We start from the raw sequence: 18,867 nt of genomic DNA, 5'->3' as shown, positions 1-18,867 counted from the left end.
GATTTTGGAGTCAAGGGACCTGGGTTCAAATACTGCTTCTGTCACTGCTTCTGTAAGACCTTAGGCAAGTTTTCTAACCTCTGTGGACCTCCGTTTCCTTATCTGCAAGGTGAGGGGGGTGGACTGAATGGCCTAGGTCCCTTACAGTACTAAATCAGTGATCTGATGAACTCGTGGAAGATGATGACCAAGACAACATGTAGGAAGAAAAGAATGAACAGAATAGATGTGAATAATATTCTCCCTACCTTCCCCGTCCCCATGCTAGAGAGTACAACACAGATGATGGTCCAGCAAAGGAGACCGAGAAGGAGCATCCAGGTATAGGGAAAGAACAAAGAGGAGCATATCACAAAAATCCAGGAAGAAGAAAATATTCAGTAGTGAGTGATCAAAAGTGGCATGTTATAAAGAGGGCAAAAGAATGGAGACTGAGAAAAGACATCAGATAGGCAATTTGAGAACTTTGGAAATACGGTTTCATTTGAGTGATGAGATCAGAAGTCAGCTTACAAGGGATTGACTCTATATACTGTAAAGAAATATCAAAATTTGAAGGAAACTTTATGTAGGGCCAACTATAAGATGTGGTCGGGGGTACAAAAGAAATAGAGTTCTTGCCCTTGTAGAGTTAATTAATATTTTTATGTGTAAGAATGACTTGAAATGACCCCCATTATGCTTATCTAAGTGTTATAAGTAGTTTTGCAATTAATAATTCTAAGTCATTTGATTACTTGCTTGTTTTTTTCCCCACTCCCTTCTCCATATCTTGGTGGTGTTAGGATTCTCACCCTGTTGTGATTGAGCCTGCTTCTGTCCTGAATGGAGGGAAAAATTCACTCAATGTAGCAGTACATCCTATAGAGCAGGGGGATGAAAGAATGGGTGGAGGTTTCAATTATATGTGTCCCACAGAAGAAAAGTTGTCAGACAATATTTCTACTGCATCGGAAGCCTCAGAGACTGCTGGCAACAGTAAGCATAATTTTTTGTTTCTACTTGGATTTAGTCTGGGTCATATGTCAATGAAGTCTATACTTTAAGAAATTCCAAAACATAGGATAGCAGGCTACAATCCTCGTAAGTCAGTTGTAGCTGTAAATGTAGCAGCTGAACCACAAGATTCTTAAATTCTTTATTACATCTTTATTTAAATACAGTTTTATATGGTCTTTCACTATGATTTATTTTCACAGTCTCATTATCTTTATATTACAATATGTTACCATTAGGGTAATTTATTAATCTGTGGACCTAGATTTTATGGACCAAAATTTACAGAAATAGGAGTGTTCTGCCCGTTAGGTTATATTGATCTTATAGTTAATACTCAGGCAAGTATATCTTAGTTAGGTCATCTTCGCGTCTGACAGCAAAGATCTTTGACAAATTTGTGGGAATTGTTTTGTCAAAATACAGTCACAATTCAAAATGTTTTTATTTGTCCTTGTGAGGTGTTGAGATCATACAAAAATTGCCATTTTAACATGACGTCTTTTGGTTATATTTGACATTTATGTAGCACCTTAAAATTTGCTAAATACTTTATGTATATTATCTCATTTCATCCTTATAATATCTTAGATCCAGGGTGGGGAACCTGCGGCCTTGAGGCCATGTGTGGCCCTCTAGGTCCTCAAGTGCAGCCCTTTGACTGAATCCAAACTTCATAGAACAAATCCCTTTAATAAACGGATTTGTTCTGTACAGCTTGGACTCAGTCAAAAGACCACATCCTGTCTTAGATAGCCAGAGAGAGTGTAACATACTCATAGTTTTAACCTTCTAGAAATTTATAATAATCTAAGACAGTATTGGCGTGGAAACACAGATAGATTTAACACATTAAGTCTATATTACCTGAACAGTAAAGCTGCCATTACTGGAAAAACTATATTTAAATTTATCTTTATGTGTCTGTTCAAAGTGAAGTTAAAAAAAAGAAAAGATCCCATCCTTTCTTTCCTTCATAGGCTTTCTGTATTCTGGTACCCCAGGGACTGATATATGTTTTGTTAGACAACATAACACTTCAGACAATAACAATCAGTGTTTACTTGGATCCAATGGGAACATCTTACTGCAACTCAATCCACAGAAACCAGGGGCTATTGATAACCAGCCTTTGGTAACTCAAGAACCAGTGAAGGTAAATAATTTGACATCTTAAATAAAAGCAATTATTTTTTAAGTTAACAATTTATTTAGTTGGGCAATAAGCTGAAATGTTTTTAGAACAAGCATTTAGAGATCTTAATAGAATTTGTAAGACTTTTAGCTACTTGATATATTATCCCTGGAAATATGTTGGTCTTTTTGGCAAAGCTATTGGGAAAATGCAGCCTACTCTAAATTTTGAAAAGTTTTTCAGTTACATCAAAAAATAGTCTTGCTCTTATTTGTAAATGCACAGATTACAGTTTTACATGATTTGCCTTGTGACCATAAGTGGTTTATTTTGGAAGCTAAATATTTCCCTAAAAAACTAAAGACTTTGCGTGAAACCAGCTTTAGGAATCTGAACTGATTTTTTTTTCCCCCCAAAACAAAACAATCTTCTGCTGTCATGCTGAAAAATAACATTCATAGTCTGTCTTTCCTAAAGGCTACATCTCTAACACTAGAAGGGGGACGATTGAAACGAGCTCCACAACTGATCCATGGAAGAGATTATGAAATGGTCCCGGAACCTGTATGGAGAGCACTTTATCATTGGTATGGAGCCAATTTGGCCCTTCCTAGACCAGTAAGTACAGCCAATAGTTTCTTTTCACGCTCTTCCAGGGTGGGTAATGGAACTGTCAGTAAAAGATGCTTTGGTTACTTTCCTGTCTCTATAGATATAACCACATTGTCACCTCACTGAAGTAGCACTCCTAGTGCTATATATTGGTGTGTAAAAGTTGAGAGTTTCCTTTTCAGGCACTTTTATTCCCGTTAGAAACAGACACCGGTGACAGGAACTAGAGCTCATACTGTTATGAAATGTCTTTTTGTGGCATCTAGGCAGGGAAATTGGCCTGGGGCATGAGAGAGTAGAGTTGTAGTCCTGACTCTGCCATTCATAACTATATATGGTGTTAGGATAATCTTGTCACCTCTCTGGACCCTAGTTTTCTCACCTATAGAATGAGGGGAGGGGGAGTAGATCCTTTTAAGGGCCCTTCCAGCCTTGGTAGTTTTTCTATCGTTTTTCTTCTTAAAATGCAGATTACACAAGCAATTTGCCTATAGTATGTAAATGTTTCCAGTTCTAGAAGTCTTAGAAACTTGAACGTACTAAATTGTCTTCTGCCTTGCCCCTGTTTTTCAAGGTATACTATCATTTGACTTTGAACTTAGAGCATGTCACATGAAAATATTAGTGATTTGTGATACCAACATTTTAAATCATGGTAATAAAAGAAAAAACCCATTTGGTTATGACTCCTTAGTGCCCTAGTGGCTTACTGTAACACTGTCCTGAGGGTACTTGGTGTACAGTTGTCTCAGTAGATGAGAGAAGATGACCTTCTAATAAGATGGTTTCGCTATATCAGTAACTTTATTCCTTTGTGTTGACATCCCGGCGAGACCTGCCAATAGTCATTTTGTTGTAGCAAGGTTTTGTATAATGTGAGTTAAATCAGCAAATGTGTTTAGTGCCTTTTCTGCAAGGCATTGGAGATACAAAGATAAAAGATCACAGATGCCATGTGTTTTTGGAGCTTACTTAGAATCTCATATATGAATTAAAGTAGAATGTGATCATTGAAAAGATAGACCCAAAATCCTAGATAAAAACAGTTTGAGGAAGGAAAAATTACTTTAACTGAGGATATCAAGGAAGTTCTTAGTGGAGTCTGTGTAAATGGTAGGATTGCACCATTAATCAAATTGCCTCTTTTCTCCCTCTTCCTACTCCCATAATAGTTATGTACAATAAAAGCTTGATATAACATCCTATAAATTACATGCTAGTTCATATGGATGTTAGTCACCATAGTATTATTCCTCTTTCCTCAAACCTGTTTTCTTAAAGTTCTACTTTATTTGATGTCAGGACACCTACATTTTACATGCTTTTATTGAATCTCTGAACCTTCATTGATCTTTACAAAAAATGTTTTCCCTGTTCTTTTCCCTGGAGACATATTGCATTTATACTGGATTTTTGTTATGAAGAGTGTATTATGAAAAATGTTGGACTTGGAGTCAGGAAGACCTGGGATCAAATCCTGGTTCAGACACTTTTTAACTGTATGATGCTGGGCAGGTCACTTAACTTCTAGGCCTCAGTTTCTTTATCTGTATAAAAAGGATGTCAAATTCACCTTTGAAGTCCCTTCCAGCTCCAACTTTATGGTCTTATGTTCTTGTGATTTTTTTTTTTTGGCTAACCAAATTAGATTCTCTAATCAGCTGTTTCTTTATTTTAAATAGTATTTTGTTTTTTCCAGTTACATGTAAAGACAATTTTTTAACATTCATTTTTACAAAATTTTGAGTTCTAAATTTTTCTGTCTGCCTCCTTCTCCTCCCCTCTTCCTAAAATGGTAAGCAATCATATAAAACGTATTTCCCTATTAGTCATGTGAAAAAAGAAACAGACGAAAAGGGGGAAAAAAAACACGAAAAAATAAAATAAAGTGAAAGCAGTGTGCTTCGATTTGCATTCAGAGTCCACCAGTTCTTTCTCTGGATATGGATAGCATTTTCCAGCATGAGCCCTTTTGAATTGTCTTAGATGATTGTATTGCTGAGAAGAGCTACGTCATTCATAGTTGATCATCACACAATGTTGCTGTTCTCCTTGTTCTCCTCATTTCACTTTGCATCAGGTCATATAAGTCTTTCCAGGTTTTTTCTGAAATCCACCTGCTTATCATTTCTTATTGCACAATAGTATTCCATTACATTCATATACCACAGGTTGTCAATTGATGGGCGTCCCCTCAATTTCCAATGTTTTGCTTCCACAAAAAGATCTGCTTTAAATATTTTTGTTCATGTAGGTACTTTTCCCTTTTTTATGATCTCTTTGGGATACAGACCTAGTAGTAGTATTATTGGATCAAAGGGTATTATGCACAGTTTGGTTGCCCTTTGGGCGTAGTTCCAGATTGCTGTCCAAAATGGTTGGATCAGTTCACTACTCCACCAACAGTACATTAGTGTCTGAATTTTCTCACATTGTTCTTGTGATCTTAAAAATAAAGACTATATTAGTGTTGAGATTATCAAGTAAATGTTCCTTTCAGTGAGTCATGTTGTTATAATGGTTGGCTTGACAAATTAATGTTATTCATTGTCTTTTTCTCTAAATTTAAGAAATAAGAACTTATCTGAATCAAAAGAATATAGAAATGAACATGTTATGCCTTCCCAAGTTTAGGAATACTAAGCATCAATATAATTTCCAAATAAAATGGCTTATTCTGGTTGAAAAGAATAATATTCATCCTTATACTTGGTGGAAAGGGAAAAAAATGGTTTGTAAATGAAAGGACTTGGTTGAATCTATTGTCTAGGTCTCCTGGATGACATTATAACAAGTACTTAGAAGAGAGTAGTAGCATAGTAGTAGCTAAAAATAGAAATGGTTTTGTCTTGAAGAGTTCACTAGTGCAATCTATAATTTGCTTATGAGATTCCGTGAGATCATAGAAAGTAAAACATGTTATATTACAAAACTACTTTATTAGCGGTTCAGATTCTGCCAGAGGTATGCTATTATGTAGTTTGATTCCTGAAGATTTTATAATAATGGTGGTTTACCAAAATTCTGCTTAAGCTGAAATTAGGAGTAATTAGGGTGGTTTTCCAGGTGCATATGTTTGCCTAGAAAAAGAGGATTTTTCATTAGCATACGTTGTTCTGAAGAGGAATTGAGATGAATTTATAGATTTAAGGTTAAGTTGAAAAGACTCATATATTGAGTGATCCTGTTGACAGATTGTAGAAAATTTAATATACAAAATAGTTTAAGAAGTAATCCTGATGACTTAGTTTATAGCACTTTTTTTATCACTCATTCGTGTCCCCTCATGATATTCAGAAATGTACTGTTAAAGGAGTCATTAGTTCTCTGCAGAGAGAAAATACATGGTCATTTGCGGCTATTAGAAATTTTGTAGGATTTCAGTTTGCAAGATTTGGGGTATTAATCTTCCTATCATTACAAAATCCTGAATTGACATCATCCTACCAAAATTACCATTAGAACTTCAATTTGCAGATCCTAGGTCATATATTTAGAGCTGGAAAACACCTTGGATACCAGTCCAACCCCTTTATTTTACAGATGAAAAAGCTGAGGCCCTGGAAGGTGAACTGACTTGCCCAAAGTCACATAGGAATTAAAACTCAGATGTCGCATTTGAACCAGGGTCCTCTGAATCTAGAACTGTTGCTTTTGCCATTGTACCACTGAGTCTTAGAGGGAAATCTCATGCCTCTTCTCTTAAATTTGTGTCAACTGTGCCAGCAGTTGTAGTGATATATTTTAGTGAGACAGGTTAGGATAATATTTTAGCATCTTGGTGGATAAAAGGTTATATGTGTAAGAAAAACTTTTTTAAAGTAGAAAGTTTTCTATTTTAAAAAAAACTTTATTTTGTGGTATTTATGTTTCAAATGTTACCACAAAGGATAAAGAATTTTGTAGGAATAGATGTTTTTAAGTCCAAGTTCCTCTAAGAAACTAATACTCATAGTCATATTGTAGATATTTGTGTACATTGTGTACCCACCTAAACTGTAAACTCCTTGAAGTCAGGAACCTTATGTTATATAATTTAGTATCATAAACAGTGCACAGCCTGTGGTAGGCACTCAATAAATATCACAGATAAATGACTTGAATTTGACAAAGCAGTAACACTGACTTCTGTTGCCTACTTTTGCTTCCATCTTCTCCCTCTTTTGTAGCCATCTGGAGTCTTAGAGTAACTTAGAGGAAATATAAAGTTATCTAAGTGTTTTTATTGAATCTCCTTCACCCTTGGTAAAATCTATCAGAAACTGCCTTTCTGTAGATACATAACTCAAATCTCACCCCTCTTCTTCCCACCCTCTACCACTGCCTCACTTAACCTCAACAGAGGATGTTAAATTTAGTAAAACTTTATTCTGTTCTTTTCCTATTCCCATTATGCTTTCACATGTTGTTTTTCCCTTATCCTTTCTAAATGTCACTCAGTCATCAGTACCAGATGCCCTATTTGAGTTATTGGCCCTTGTTCTTCATTAATTAGCATCATCAGAATACTCCTATCCCATCTCTGCAAAAAATGAGCTTCACATGGGAACATCTTTGAATTCATATCTAGATCTTGTTGCCCTTTATCCTTTGACGGTAGCTTTTCTTAGTTCTCATTACCATCTTTTTCATCTTCTATTCTTTAGACGAACCTGTTTCCCATTTCTTACCTTTTGTAACCTTTCCTTAAAGAATCATTTCACCTCTTATCCTGAGGCAAAAAAAAATACCCTAAATCAGAACCAGGCAAATCCTGGGTGCCTATTTCCTCTTGGCCCTTAATACTTGGAACAAGCTGCAAGGGAAAGGGTAATAAAAGGTTAGAGGGGATTATCCTACCAATGGTTTTCCACCCCACAAGTAGCCTTTCTTTCAGTGCCTATTTAAGATGGTCTTTTTCCCTTACTTAATTATGTATAAAGTCTAATTTGCTTATAATTTTCATTAATAGCAGATGCTCATTTATCTTAATTTTCAAAACACCAGGTGATCAAGAATAGCAAAACGGACCTCCCAGAGCTAGAATTGTTTCCTCGTTATCTTCTTTTTCTGAGACAGCAACCTGCCACTCGGACACAGCAGTCTAACATCTGGGTGAATATGGGTATGATGAGCCTGAGAATGTTTCCTCAACATTTACCTAGAGGTAACTTAAGAATGCAGCAAGAATACAGTACATTTTCTCAAAAGTGAAAAGCAAGTTGCTCCAAGTCTAGTGCCACTGTGCTGATATGCATTCCCATCTGCTTTCATGCAAAATCATTAAATATTCTAATATATGGGGCTTAGATCTAAGATCATGCGCAAGTATGAGTTAGGTAGAATAGGAAGTACAGCAGACTCAAAGCTGAAACAGGGTCAAATTTATACAAACACTTAAATATTTCTTAATAACAATACCTACCTTCCAAAAGGTTGTTGTGAGAATCAAAAGAGATATTTGTAAAGCACTTTGCAAACCTTAAAGTGCTATAAAAATGCTATTATTATTCCCCTCTACAGTCGTTATTATGATAAACGATCCCTAACCACTTAAAACTTTTCTACTTTACCCAGATGCATAGCTCGGTAATCCCTTTGGCAGTTGCACTTTTAAGTATTTAGGATAACACCTATAATTTCCTGATGATAGTTAAGAATCTGTAACAACATCAGTTTTGTTGTTCATCAGTCTAAACATTAGTCAGAGTAACAAAGTAACAGTCTGGGTTGAGAAAAGTTCTGTTTTTAAACTTGAAAGATATGCTATCATTGATAAACAAATATAATACATTCTCTTAGACCTCTCATCATATTGAGTTAATATTTGTTTTAAAAAAATTATGGATTAGCAACATGCAAAAAAGCACCAATTCCAGTGTATTATAGAGGTGAAAGGACACATTTGTGACAATGGAAGTGACAGATTTATTTTTTAAAATTCCCAAGCATATCATAATCCTATGTAAATATTTCTCCATTTTAATTTATAGCATTCATTATATACTAACTTTGCTATTGTTTAAGGTCAAAATCAGCACACTTTCTAATGGCATTCTTACATTAAAGAAATAAAAGCTCTAAAAACATTGTTTAAAATAAACAACCATCTAACCCTTTAATTTTTGTGTCAGGTGGTCATATAGCCACAAGGTTCTTTGTGTAGTCAAAGGGTTCTTGTGAAAAACAATCCTTGTGTCTACTTACTATAATATTGAATTTTTAATATCAGTGATAGACATAATTTACTTTTATTATTCATCCTGCCAAATGTATGTTATTCTAAAGTTAAAAACAATTGTGTTATGGAACATCCTTTTGTATTGAGTTGGCAGACTTTGGACTTTACTCCATTACCAGGAATTCATGTTATGGAATAAAATTAAACAGTAAAATTAAATATAAGGGGAAAACTACTTTTGAACTGAATACAATGCAATTAATGCTATCCCAACCTTTGAAACTCCAGAGCGTGATAATTTTATCTATGTAAAACTTATTTAGAAGTGACTTCCTTGTTCTGTGTAAAGGCCCTTCTATATATGCCACCCCTTTTGGAGGTCAGTTATATTAAACTTTGCCTTTAAGAAGATGTCAAATGAAGGGAAACAGTAAAATGGCATCAATAAAATCTATTCTCTGCTGTATATTCTTGACAAATTAAGCTTCCATTTAACTTTCTCTCAAATTAAATGGGTGTCATTGGCCTTCTGTAGCACATAATATAATCCTATATTTTTTGCTATCAATTGAGAATGGAAATTAGGCATTTACAGTATTACTCTTTATTAAGATTTCTTTACAAATCTTGTGCTGATCCTAGATTTTTGCTGCTTTTATAAATTCTGCTAGATTAGTGGAAGCCAAACAAAGGCATGAAATTACATGTAATCAGTGGCTGCCTACTTGAAGAGTTTTGCTACTGAAACTATCTAGCACCCGAATAATTTTGAGTATTTGGCTTATGACTATGGAGATTGTTTGGTGTGGACATTGGAAAATGCTTCTTATTCTTATTAATGGATAGTTCTGATGTGGCAAATTTGTTCTTAATTCAAAATTTTGCTCCGCACTAATTATTTGTTAAATCAATTATTAATCTTATTGAAGTTTACAAGAATTTGCTTTCTTGCTGTAATCTTATAACTAATCCTCTCATCTGTAATTGCAGAGATTTGTTCTTTTTCTTTAAGAAGTTATCCTTTGCTCTCTGAAGGTAAAAGGAGTGCTTTATTTTTTGTTGTTGAGAAATTTTTAAATTTGGTTTTGCTCTTTTTACTATAGCATTCATCATTCTCTCACTCCATTTATTATTGTTGTTTATTTGATTGTTGTATTCCTTTTGAAATGGTGGGTGTTAAACACTGCTACTGTTTATGACTTAGTCATACTCTCCATTACAGAAAAGGCTGTGGCAATGTATCTGATGCAAGTGAATTCTTTTAAGAAAAGTACATGATATGTATGCTTTGTGTATAGTTTTCCTCAGTTTTTGCCTTATTTATGTAGCTATTTCTTAGACAAGCTAGCTAGTGCCACTGCTTAGAACCTTTACCTGGATAGAGCGTTAATGTGGTTCATTAAAGAATTAATAGTAAGAATCAGAAACTGGAATCCTAGTCATCTTCAAGAGAGACAGTACTGATGTGTTGTTATATTTTTATTTTCAGTTTTTTGTCTATTTGGAGGCTAAGGATCAGGCTAGATTTTGTTAAGAAAGGTTTTTAGTAATGTGGCTGTTTCATATGGTGTTCATTGTAAGTTTAATAACCTATGTGGTTTTCTCTAACTTTTTGTCAAAATCTTGCTTTGACTCATTCCACTCTTCCTCCTTTAAAGTCCCCGACTGGGCTTGGGATAGTCCTCAGAAGTTTGTTTTTTTTCTATTATTGCTGTATTGTATTCTCACCTCAAGCTCCTTTGAAACTGTATCATGTCTGTCATTGACTTAGGAACATAGATCTAGAGCTGAGAGACCATCTGTTCTTAGATCTAGACCTCAGAGGCCATCTGTTCCAACCTTCTCATTGGAAGAAGCTAGGCTACCTGACCACTTACTTGAGGCCGGCCACACAGTAGTAAGTGGCAGAGGCAGTTCATCTAACTCCCAAGTCTGTACCTCTATACCAAGCTCCCTCCTGTAGCGATTGAGGATTGATATATTGTAAAGAGAACTTCTCATTTTGCCCTTCAGACAAAGTATACTATATACCTAGCTCAGGACCAAACATCTTTAATTTTAAATAAAATTTTCCATTCCCATATATTCCAGAAGGGAGTTAAGCAATTTAGAGGAGTAGTGTTATTAGAAGTTTGACTTATTTTCATAAAGTGTGACTTAAGTAAGTCCTATTTATTTTTTTCAGGCATTAGTCAAAGTCTCAAGGAATAAAATACAGTTTCCAAGCAGTACCACATTTTTTTAGGCCTTGATACTGTGTGTTTTTTAGCCTAAAAATACCCTGGGGCTTCTGTTGTTTTCCCTTCCAGAGGTATAACTTTTGTCCACTTCTTAGAAAGTGTAGTCTCCTCCCCCGTGTCTGTCTTCAACTTAAAACTTTAGTCTCATACATTAAATATTTTCATCCAGTAGCTCTCGTTTTGTGATTATTGTTTCCTAAGTTAATATTTTAATTGTTGACGTGAATATTTTTTGACACCTGCCTTTTTTTCTTTATTGTGATTATTATGACCACAGGGAATGTGCCTTCTCCAAATGCCCCTTTAAAGCGGGTGTTAGCCTACACAGGCTGTTTTAGTAGGATGCAAACCATCAAGGAAATTCATGAGTACCTGTCTCAGAGGTTGCGCATCAAAGAGGAAGACATGCGCCTGTGGTTATATAACAGTGAGGTAAGACTGTCTGAAGATGGTTATGAATCAACCATGTCACGTGTTAAAAACATTTATTCAATATTTACTCGTCATCAACTATGTATGAGTCGCTAGAGAGGAAATGAAAAAATGAAAATCATTACTGTTCTTTAGGAAAAGTATTTCACTGGGAAGAGACCTATATATGCGCTTGCACAGATGGAGAGGGTAAGACAAGATTTGGAAACTGCAAGTTGTCTATTTAGGCTTGGCAGCCTCCCAATCTCCCAACTTGTTTTGCCCTCTCTCTCTGTTCAAGAAGAAAAATATTAGGAAATAAGACTATGAAAGTATGAGTCATTGAATCTCATCCCATTATTTGGTAATAGTAATTATCATCATTTATTAGGAGTAGGTAGTTGGATAAGGCCAAATTTTTTTGATTAGAGGAATGACATGCTTGGACCCCTACAGTGTGATGTATTATTGGCCGCAGAATTGAGAAATAGTACCATCTAGAGGAGAGACTTGAAAAAGGGAGACCAAGAGTGGTAGTCAAAGAGGGAAATAATGCCTGAACTAGACTGGTGGTGGCAGTAAAAGAGGGAAAGATGTAATGAATGTGAGAGAGATTTTGTAGGTAGAAAAGGATTCAGCAACTTATAGGATGATAGAAAGGGGTAAGGGTGATTCTCATGGGTTAAGCTTTTGTGGTTAGAATTGTGATATCATTAGTAGAAGGAGAGAATTTAAGAAGAGGAACAGGTTGTAGAGAGGAAATGATGAGTGTGAGTTTTCATTAGGAAATGAGGGGCTCTGGAGATCAGGAATAAAGATATATATTTGGAAATTACAAATAGAAACAATACTTGAAGTTGTGGATGGTGGATGAGATCCAAGGTTCACAAGGGTTAAGGTTTTTGTTCATAATAGTTCTCATTCTGTAGAATGTGTCTACCCTGAACCAGAACTTGGATATATACATAGGTTTACCTGTCATCTAGGCTTTTGAAAGGGTCTGTTTTAAAAATTAGTCTTTTGAGGCTATTGAAAGTGTCTGTTTTAAAAATTAGCCAAGGGGTAATGGTTAAGAGGAATATAGCTTCCAGTAATAGAGAGGTGGTAGTCCTTTCTCTGTAGTCTGCTTAGGAGAGACCACTTCTAGAGCACTTCAGTTTAAAGAACTCGACATGTTGTAAAATGTACAAGGAAGGACAACCAAGATAACGAGGAGCCTTATATTCATGCCATATTATGATAAATTAAAGCCTGGAGAAAGAAGATTCTTAGAGAGAATAGGGAGACACGATAACTGTCTTTAGGTATTTGAAAAACTGTCTTGTGGAAGGAAGAAGAGTCTGTTTGCTCCAGAGGACAGAACCAGGAACATGTAGATAGAAGTTGCAAAGAGGAACATTTAGGCTTGATATAAGGAAGAAATTCCTAATGATTAGCATTATTCATAATTAATTAGATGGGCTTCCTCTAGAGGTAGTAGGTTTTCCCTCCTTGAAAGTCTTCATGCAAAGGCTGGATATCTGTTTGTTCAAATATGTTACAATGTGAATTCTTTTTCGCGTATGAGCCCACTTTAGTATTTTCCAACTCCAACATTCTGTGATTTATTTTGTAATGCCTAGGGAGAGTAGGCGTTATATTTGAGGATGAATATACTAGTTAAATCTTCTCTTTTTAGTTCCTTTTTTCTTCTCACCTCCTTTGGTCACCTTTCTTTGATTTCTTTTTAAAAGTTAACAAGCTTGTGTGTTTTTGAAAGTGAAAGGAAACCACTTATTAAAGAGAATATCTGTTATTATTGTTATTGTTGTTCTGTGGAGTTCATCACATTTGGTGTAGTTTTTTACTTTTGAGTATCTGATTAAACTTGATTTCTGTACATTTTTCTTTTTAAATCAAAATCAGAGTGAACTGTACTTTGTATATGATAAATTATAAATATTGTGATGCTTTCCCATGTGATTTTTGTTTTAGGTACAGAGACAGACTAAATAACTTACTTGCTCTCATACAAACAGCAGTATACGGCTATGTTGTATCAGATTTCTATGACTAGAATTATGTGATTGAAGTTTTAAATTATCACATTCATTAGGAGAGGTTATGCTTAAATATAAACAAATCTTCAAAAATAATTTCCTTTTTCTTGCAGAACTACCTTACTCTTCTGGATGATGAAGACCATATGTTAGAATATCTGAAAATTCAGGATGAACAGCACTTAGTTATTGAAGGTAGAAGCCTACAACATGTTGATATTAAGGGTGGGACAAGGGAAGTATAAGGATTCAAGGTTTCTTCCTATTTGGCATGTTATTTTATCTTATTTTTTCAACAGAGTTAATTTATAGTTAATAATTTTCTTATGTTAAAGAAATTCTAAAATACATGAGATCCTAGAGCAAACCTTTAAAAATAAATTACAGAAAATTTTATTATTTAAAAAAAAAATACCTTTCGCAACTCTTGTTGGATTCTTTAAAAAGTAAGTGCTTAATTTGAAACTTAATATTAAATATCCAGGCAGACAGCTAGATACATTAAAAAAAATTTTTTTTTAAACAGACACGTTCAGATAACATGTCCTTTGAAGATTGGCAGATGATTTAATTCCTGTTAGCCTGAAAAATGCCAACAACCACTTATTGAGGTTTTAGATTTTTGGAGTTCTTGAAATTCAGGGGTAAGGGGATCTGTTGTAAGCTTACTAGCATTGAATCCATACAGACCACCATCCAACAAACTTACTTTTATCTTTTTTCCTTCAGATTGTGTTAAACAAACAAGCAACCCATTCTTTGCTCCCTGCTTGCTACATGAAAGTGTTTATATTTATATTAAGATAGGCAGGTACAATACTCTTACAGATTGACACTTAAAGTAATATGTTTTTAAGTTAAAGTGTAAACATTACTTTTCAGCTTAAAACTCTTATTTGGATAGTTGTAAGGCTGATTTTATTTTTAACATTTAGTTCATTGTATAGGTGATTAACCCTAACTTAAATATCTGTACCATATCCGACAGTACAGACAAAAGTAGAAAGAAATAAAAAAGAAAAATAACTCTTCCCATTGCCAAAATTTACTTTATTTTCCATTTTTGTCATTTTTTAAGGTACAAATTGATTTAGAGAAAGGAAACCTTTTATCTCCTCCCCCATGCAAGGGTTTGAGTTGTGTGACTTGGAGTACATGAGGAATGAATACATTAATATCTTTTTCTTTCTAGTTCGGAACAAAGATATGAGCTGGCCAGAAGAGATGTCATTTATAGCAAATAGTAGTAAGATAGACAGACACAAAGGTAAGTCTCTGGTGTTTTTAATGTCACTAACATGTAAACTAAAATCTGCATGAAAGGAGGGTAAGAAATTGGTGTTTATAATAGATTGATTCCACAATACATTTAGATAATGTTAAACTGGTTTATTACTTTGTTTATACTTCTGTAGCATTCTTGAAGACTCTGTGGAGTTAGAAGCCATGAAAAAACTAGCTTTTTCTTTTTTATAAACAGTTGTATATGTTTACTTCTGATGCAGCATTTCATTTTAAATGAAATGTTTATTGAGTATTTACTATATGAAGAGCACTGTCCTTGGTGCCAAGGAAAATACAAAAATAAGAAGTAAAGTTCCTGCTTTGAAATGAGTAACAATTATTACACCTAGAAATTTAATTCAATTTTTATTTAATCAGCCACATAATCTTTGCATTGAATGTCATCGATTTTTAAGAAAAGTGTTGTGTGAATTATTGAAAAGTAAATGCAATACTAATTACTAAATGCTAATTTACTTTAATAAATACTAAATACTAAAGTAATTGCTGAATCTGGGGCAGAAAATAATATGGATTATACACACTGCTCACTAAAGACTTTTCAGCAAATTCAGTGCAAAAATATTTCTTCTCATGGATTTTGTGAGAAACTTTGGCTTCAGCTGCAGAAAAAGTAATGGAAAATGACCACTTGTGGTCCATGCCCATTTCTCTGAGTTGTAAAAATCCTTACAAAAATTAGTGTTGGCAAAGTATGATATATTCCTTTTTGATAAAAATGAATGTAATTTAACAAAAGGTTAAGGTAGGCAAATTTAAAATTATTACTTTGACTATAATTGGATTCAGTTCACCTATTAAAAGCAAAGAGATTATGAATTGTGGGGAAAAAAAAAGACCCCACCATGTTATTTAAAAGAAATATAGTATACATAGTAAAGTTTTGCAAAGTGCTTTACAAATATTATCTCATTTTAACCTCACAACAGCTCTAGGAGATAGATGCTATTACAGTTATCCCTTCCACATCACAGAGATTAGGGGTGCGATGCTCCAAAATCTGGAAAATCTGCTTAAAATTTTTTGCCCTCCCTTCGTATCACAGAAGTCTGAATTTTTTTTTTCTTTTTCTTTTATGAGGTGTTTGTAGTACCTTCCTGCAAAATTTGGTCATAAGGCTGTGTTATACGGTACTATACATATATTTTATGCATTTCTGAGTTTCTAAACTTTTTCTGTGTCATCTGCTAGTCTTCGTGTGTTTTCTGCAGCTTCCGCAAAACTCCTCAAAAATTCCCATTTAATTTCTTATGCCAATCCGTGATATATCAAAACCACGAGGGGGAAAATTGTGATGTGTAAAGGATAACTGTATTATCCCCATTTTACAGATGAAGCAACTGAGGCAGACAAGTTAAATAACTTGCCTGGAGTCAGAAAGCTATTGAGTGTCTTGAGGCAAGATTTGAACTCAGGCCTTTCACATTCCAAGTCTTGCATTCTATCCACTGTACCACTTGACTGCCTCTTTATTATTATTTAATTTTAAAAATTGTTAGGATAATTACATAGTATGACAAAAAGGGAGCTAGAGCCAAATCTCATATCTTATACTAAAATAAATTCCAGACAGATCTTTGATCTAAAATTTTTAAATAATAGAAAGAAGATATTAGAATATTATTCGTCACAGTTATACAAAAAAAAATAAAAGAAATTTTTAAAGAACAATACAAGATATTTGATTATATACAAATATGTTCAGCTATGGTATTTCACCACATAATCCTTGCAGATTCTATGCCAAATTTTTTTTTTTAAAGTAGGGTGCCAGTATTACTTGTCTTTTACTTTCCTCCAGTCATTCACCAACTTTTCGTTCCCTGGAAACTGTCTTTCTGCAGCTCTGTTTCCATGCTGTTCAGTGAACACAATCACTTTCAGCTTGAAGCCCACCGAATAGTTTTTATATTTACCCAGGGTGCGATGATTATGTGGTGAAACATGGATTTAGAGTTGAAGACCTTGGTTCAAAGCCAGCTCTGCTCACTTGCTCTTGTAATCTTGTACAAGTCATTTAACTTATATAGACCTTAGTTTCCTCATCAGTTAAATTAGAGGACTGGACTAAATTGTCTCTAAGCTCCCTTCCATATATAAATGCTATAATCCTACAGAAGAGGTCTCGTACTACCAAAAGTAATCCATATAGTATAAAAGGGAAAACTCTATTATGAAGAGACTAGTCTTGGCAAATACTTCTGATAAAAGTTTGATATCTAAATGAAATGTTAAACTATCCAAGGAATAGTTGGACTATATAAGGAATTCATACAGGTTTATAAGAATAAGACCCATTCCTATCACTAAATAAATGATCAGAAGATATAAACAGACAATTTTTGATATGATACAAAAATTATTAATAGCTATATGAGAGAATATTCATACTCTTTAATAGTTAGAAAAATGCAAATTAAAACAATTCAGGATACCATCTTATATGCATAAATAGACAGAATTAATTTAAGTTTAAAATTATAAAACTTAGAATTAGCATGGCTGTATAAAAGCTTTTGTATTTCTTGATAGAATTGTGAATTAGTACAAGTACTTTTTTTTAAGCAGCATAGAATGATATAAGAATTTAAAAGCTATTTATACCTTTACTAATGATCCCATTGTTTCACTAGGGATATTACTGATAGAAAAATAAATTCATTTGTATAAAAATATTTTGGCAGCCTTAATAATAGCTAGCATTTATATAGTGCTTTAAGATGTGCAAAGTACATTATTATTATTATTATTATTATTATAGTTAACATGTATATAGTGCTTACTGCATGCCAAGTACTGTCCTATGCACTTTACAATTATTATTTCATTTGATCCTCACAACAACCCTGGGATATAGGTGCTATTATTGTCCCCTTTTTTACAAATGAGGAAACTGAGGCAAACAGAGATTAAGTGACTTGCCCAGGATCACACAGCTAGTAAGTGTCTGAGGGTGAATTTGAACTCAGATTTTCCTGACTCCAGGTCCACCGTTTTATCCACTGAACCACCTAATTGTCTTTATCCAACAAATAATTGGAATATAAGTTCGTAACAATAAAAAAATTAAAAACCCAAGTGATAAAATTATGATCTTGTTAAACAGTTCATTGGCATATGATTGTAATAGATTATTATATATGCCACAAGAAATGACAGATAAGATGAATAAAGAGAAATATTAATTCAGAAGTGGTATGTATAGTTCCTATAATATCCCTGCTATTAGAGAGGCTAAGATTGATTGGTTGCTTGAACTGAAGAGTTCAGAGCTAAAGTGGGCTAGATATATCACATGACCACACTAAGTTCAATTCTAATATGCTGAGTCTTGAGAAGTGGAGTGGGGTAGAGGTTGGGGGTCAGCCTGCCAAAGGAGAAATTAACAAGTCCAAGTTGGAAACCAAGCTGGTTAAAGCTCCCAGGCTTATCATTATTGGGATCAGGCCCATGAGTGGCCAATATGCTTCCAGCCGAGGCAGGATAGGAGAGTATTCTCCAAAAGAAAAAAAAAAAAGAAAGAAACATGGAAAGTGGCATCACATATAGAAAATGATACCAAGTGAAGAGGGTACAATCATATAATCATGTTGATTATAACTATGTAAAAAAAAATGAAATCTAGAAAATATACAAAAAACTGAGGATGCAGGAAAGAGGTTGCATATAAGCAGGACAAGTCTGTTACTACTTTGTTTGGTGTATTTTACATATTTTAAAAACTGAAAGTATTAGAAGGTTGTGATTTTACATAAAATATTAATTTTGCATATTTTGTGATTGATATTTGGTTGTTGAGATTATGATTTTAAATTTCTTAAATTACAAACTCATTGATTGTTTTGAATATAGGATGTGCTATGTTCTGTGACGTATTAACTACTAGACTTATGTTTTAGTTTTTTGGGACTTTTGTTTTGTTTTGCTGTAGTTCCCACAGAGAAAGGAGCCACTGGCTTAAGTAACCTG

General features: G+C 34.1%; 1 protein-coding gene across 1 annotated transcript in view; it reads left to right on the top strand.

Moving 5' to 3' along the window:
• Nucleotides 1-18,867, top strand: part of USP32 (ubiquitin specific peptidase 32) — a 260,532-nt gene that overhangs the window by 187,938 nt on the left and 53,727 nt on the right. Inside the window, exons 13-20 of the mRNA XM_027870297.1 lie at nucleotides 786-978; nucleotides 1,977-2,152; nucleotides 2,609-2,749; nucleotides 7,730-7,847; nucleotides 11,421-11,575; nucleotides 13,707-13,788; nucleotides 14,786-14,860; nucleotides 18,830-18,867. Coding sequence (XP_027726098.1) covers nucleotides 786-978; nucleotides 1,977-2,152; nucleotides 2,609-2,749; nucleotides 7,730-7,847; nucleotides 11,421-11,575; nucleotides 13,707-13,788; nucleotides 14,786-14,860; nucleotides 18,830-18,867 — 978 coding nt within the window. The remainder of the gene's footprint in view (nucleotides 1-785; nucleotides 979-1,976; nucleotides 2,153-2,608; nucleotides 2,750-7,729; nucleotides 7,848-11,420; nucleotides 11,576-13,706; nucleotides 13,789-14,785; nucleotides 14,861-18,829) is intronic.

The sequence above is a fragment of the Vombatus ursinus genome, unplaced genomic scaffold (assembly GCF_900497805.2).
Source record: "Vombatus ursinus unplaced genomic scaffold, bare-nosed wombat genome assembly UNPS02014797.1, whole genome shotgun sequence".
In the NCBI taxonomy this organism is placed as follows: domain Eukaryota; kingdom Metazoa; phylum Chordata; class Mammalia; order Diprotodontia; family Vombatidae; genus Vombatus; species Vombatus ursinus.
The sequence above is the reverse complement of the archived record's forward strand: the minus strand, read 5'-3'. Positions and strand labels throughout refer to the sequence as shown.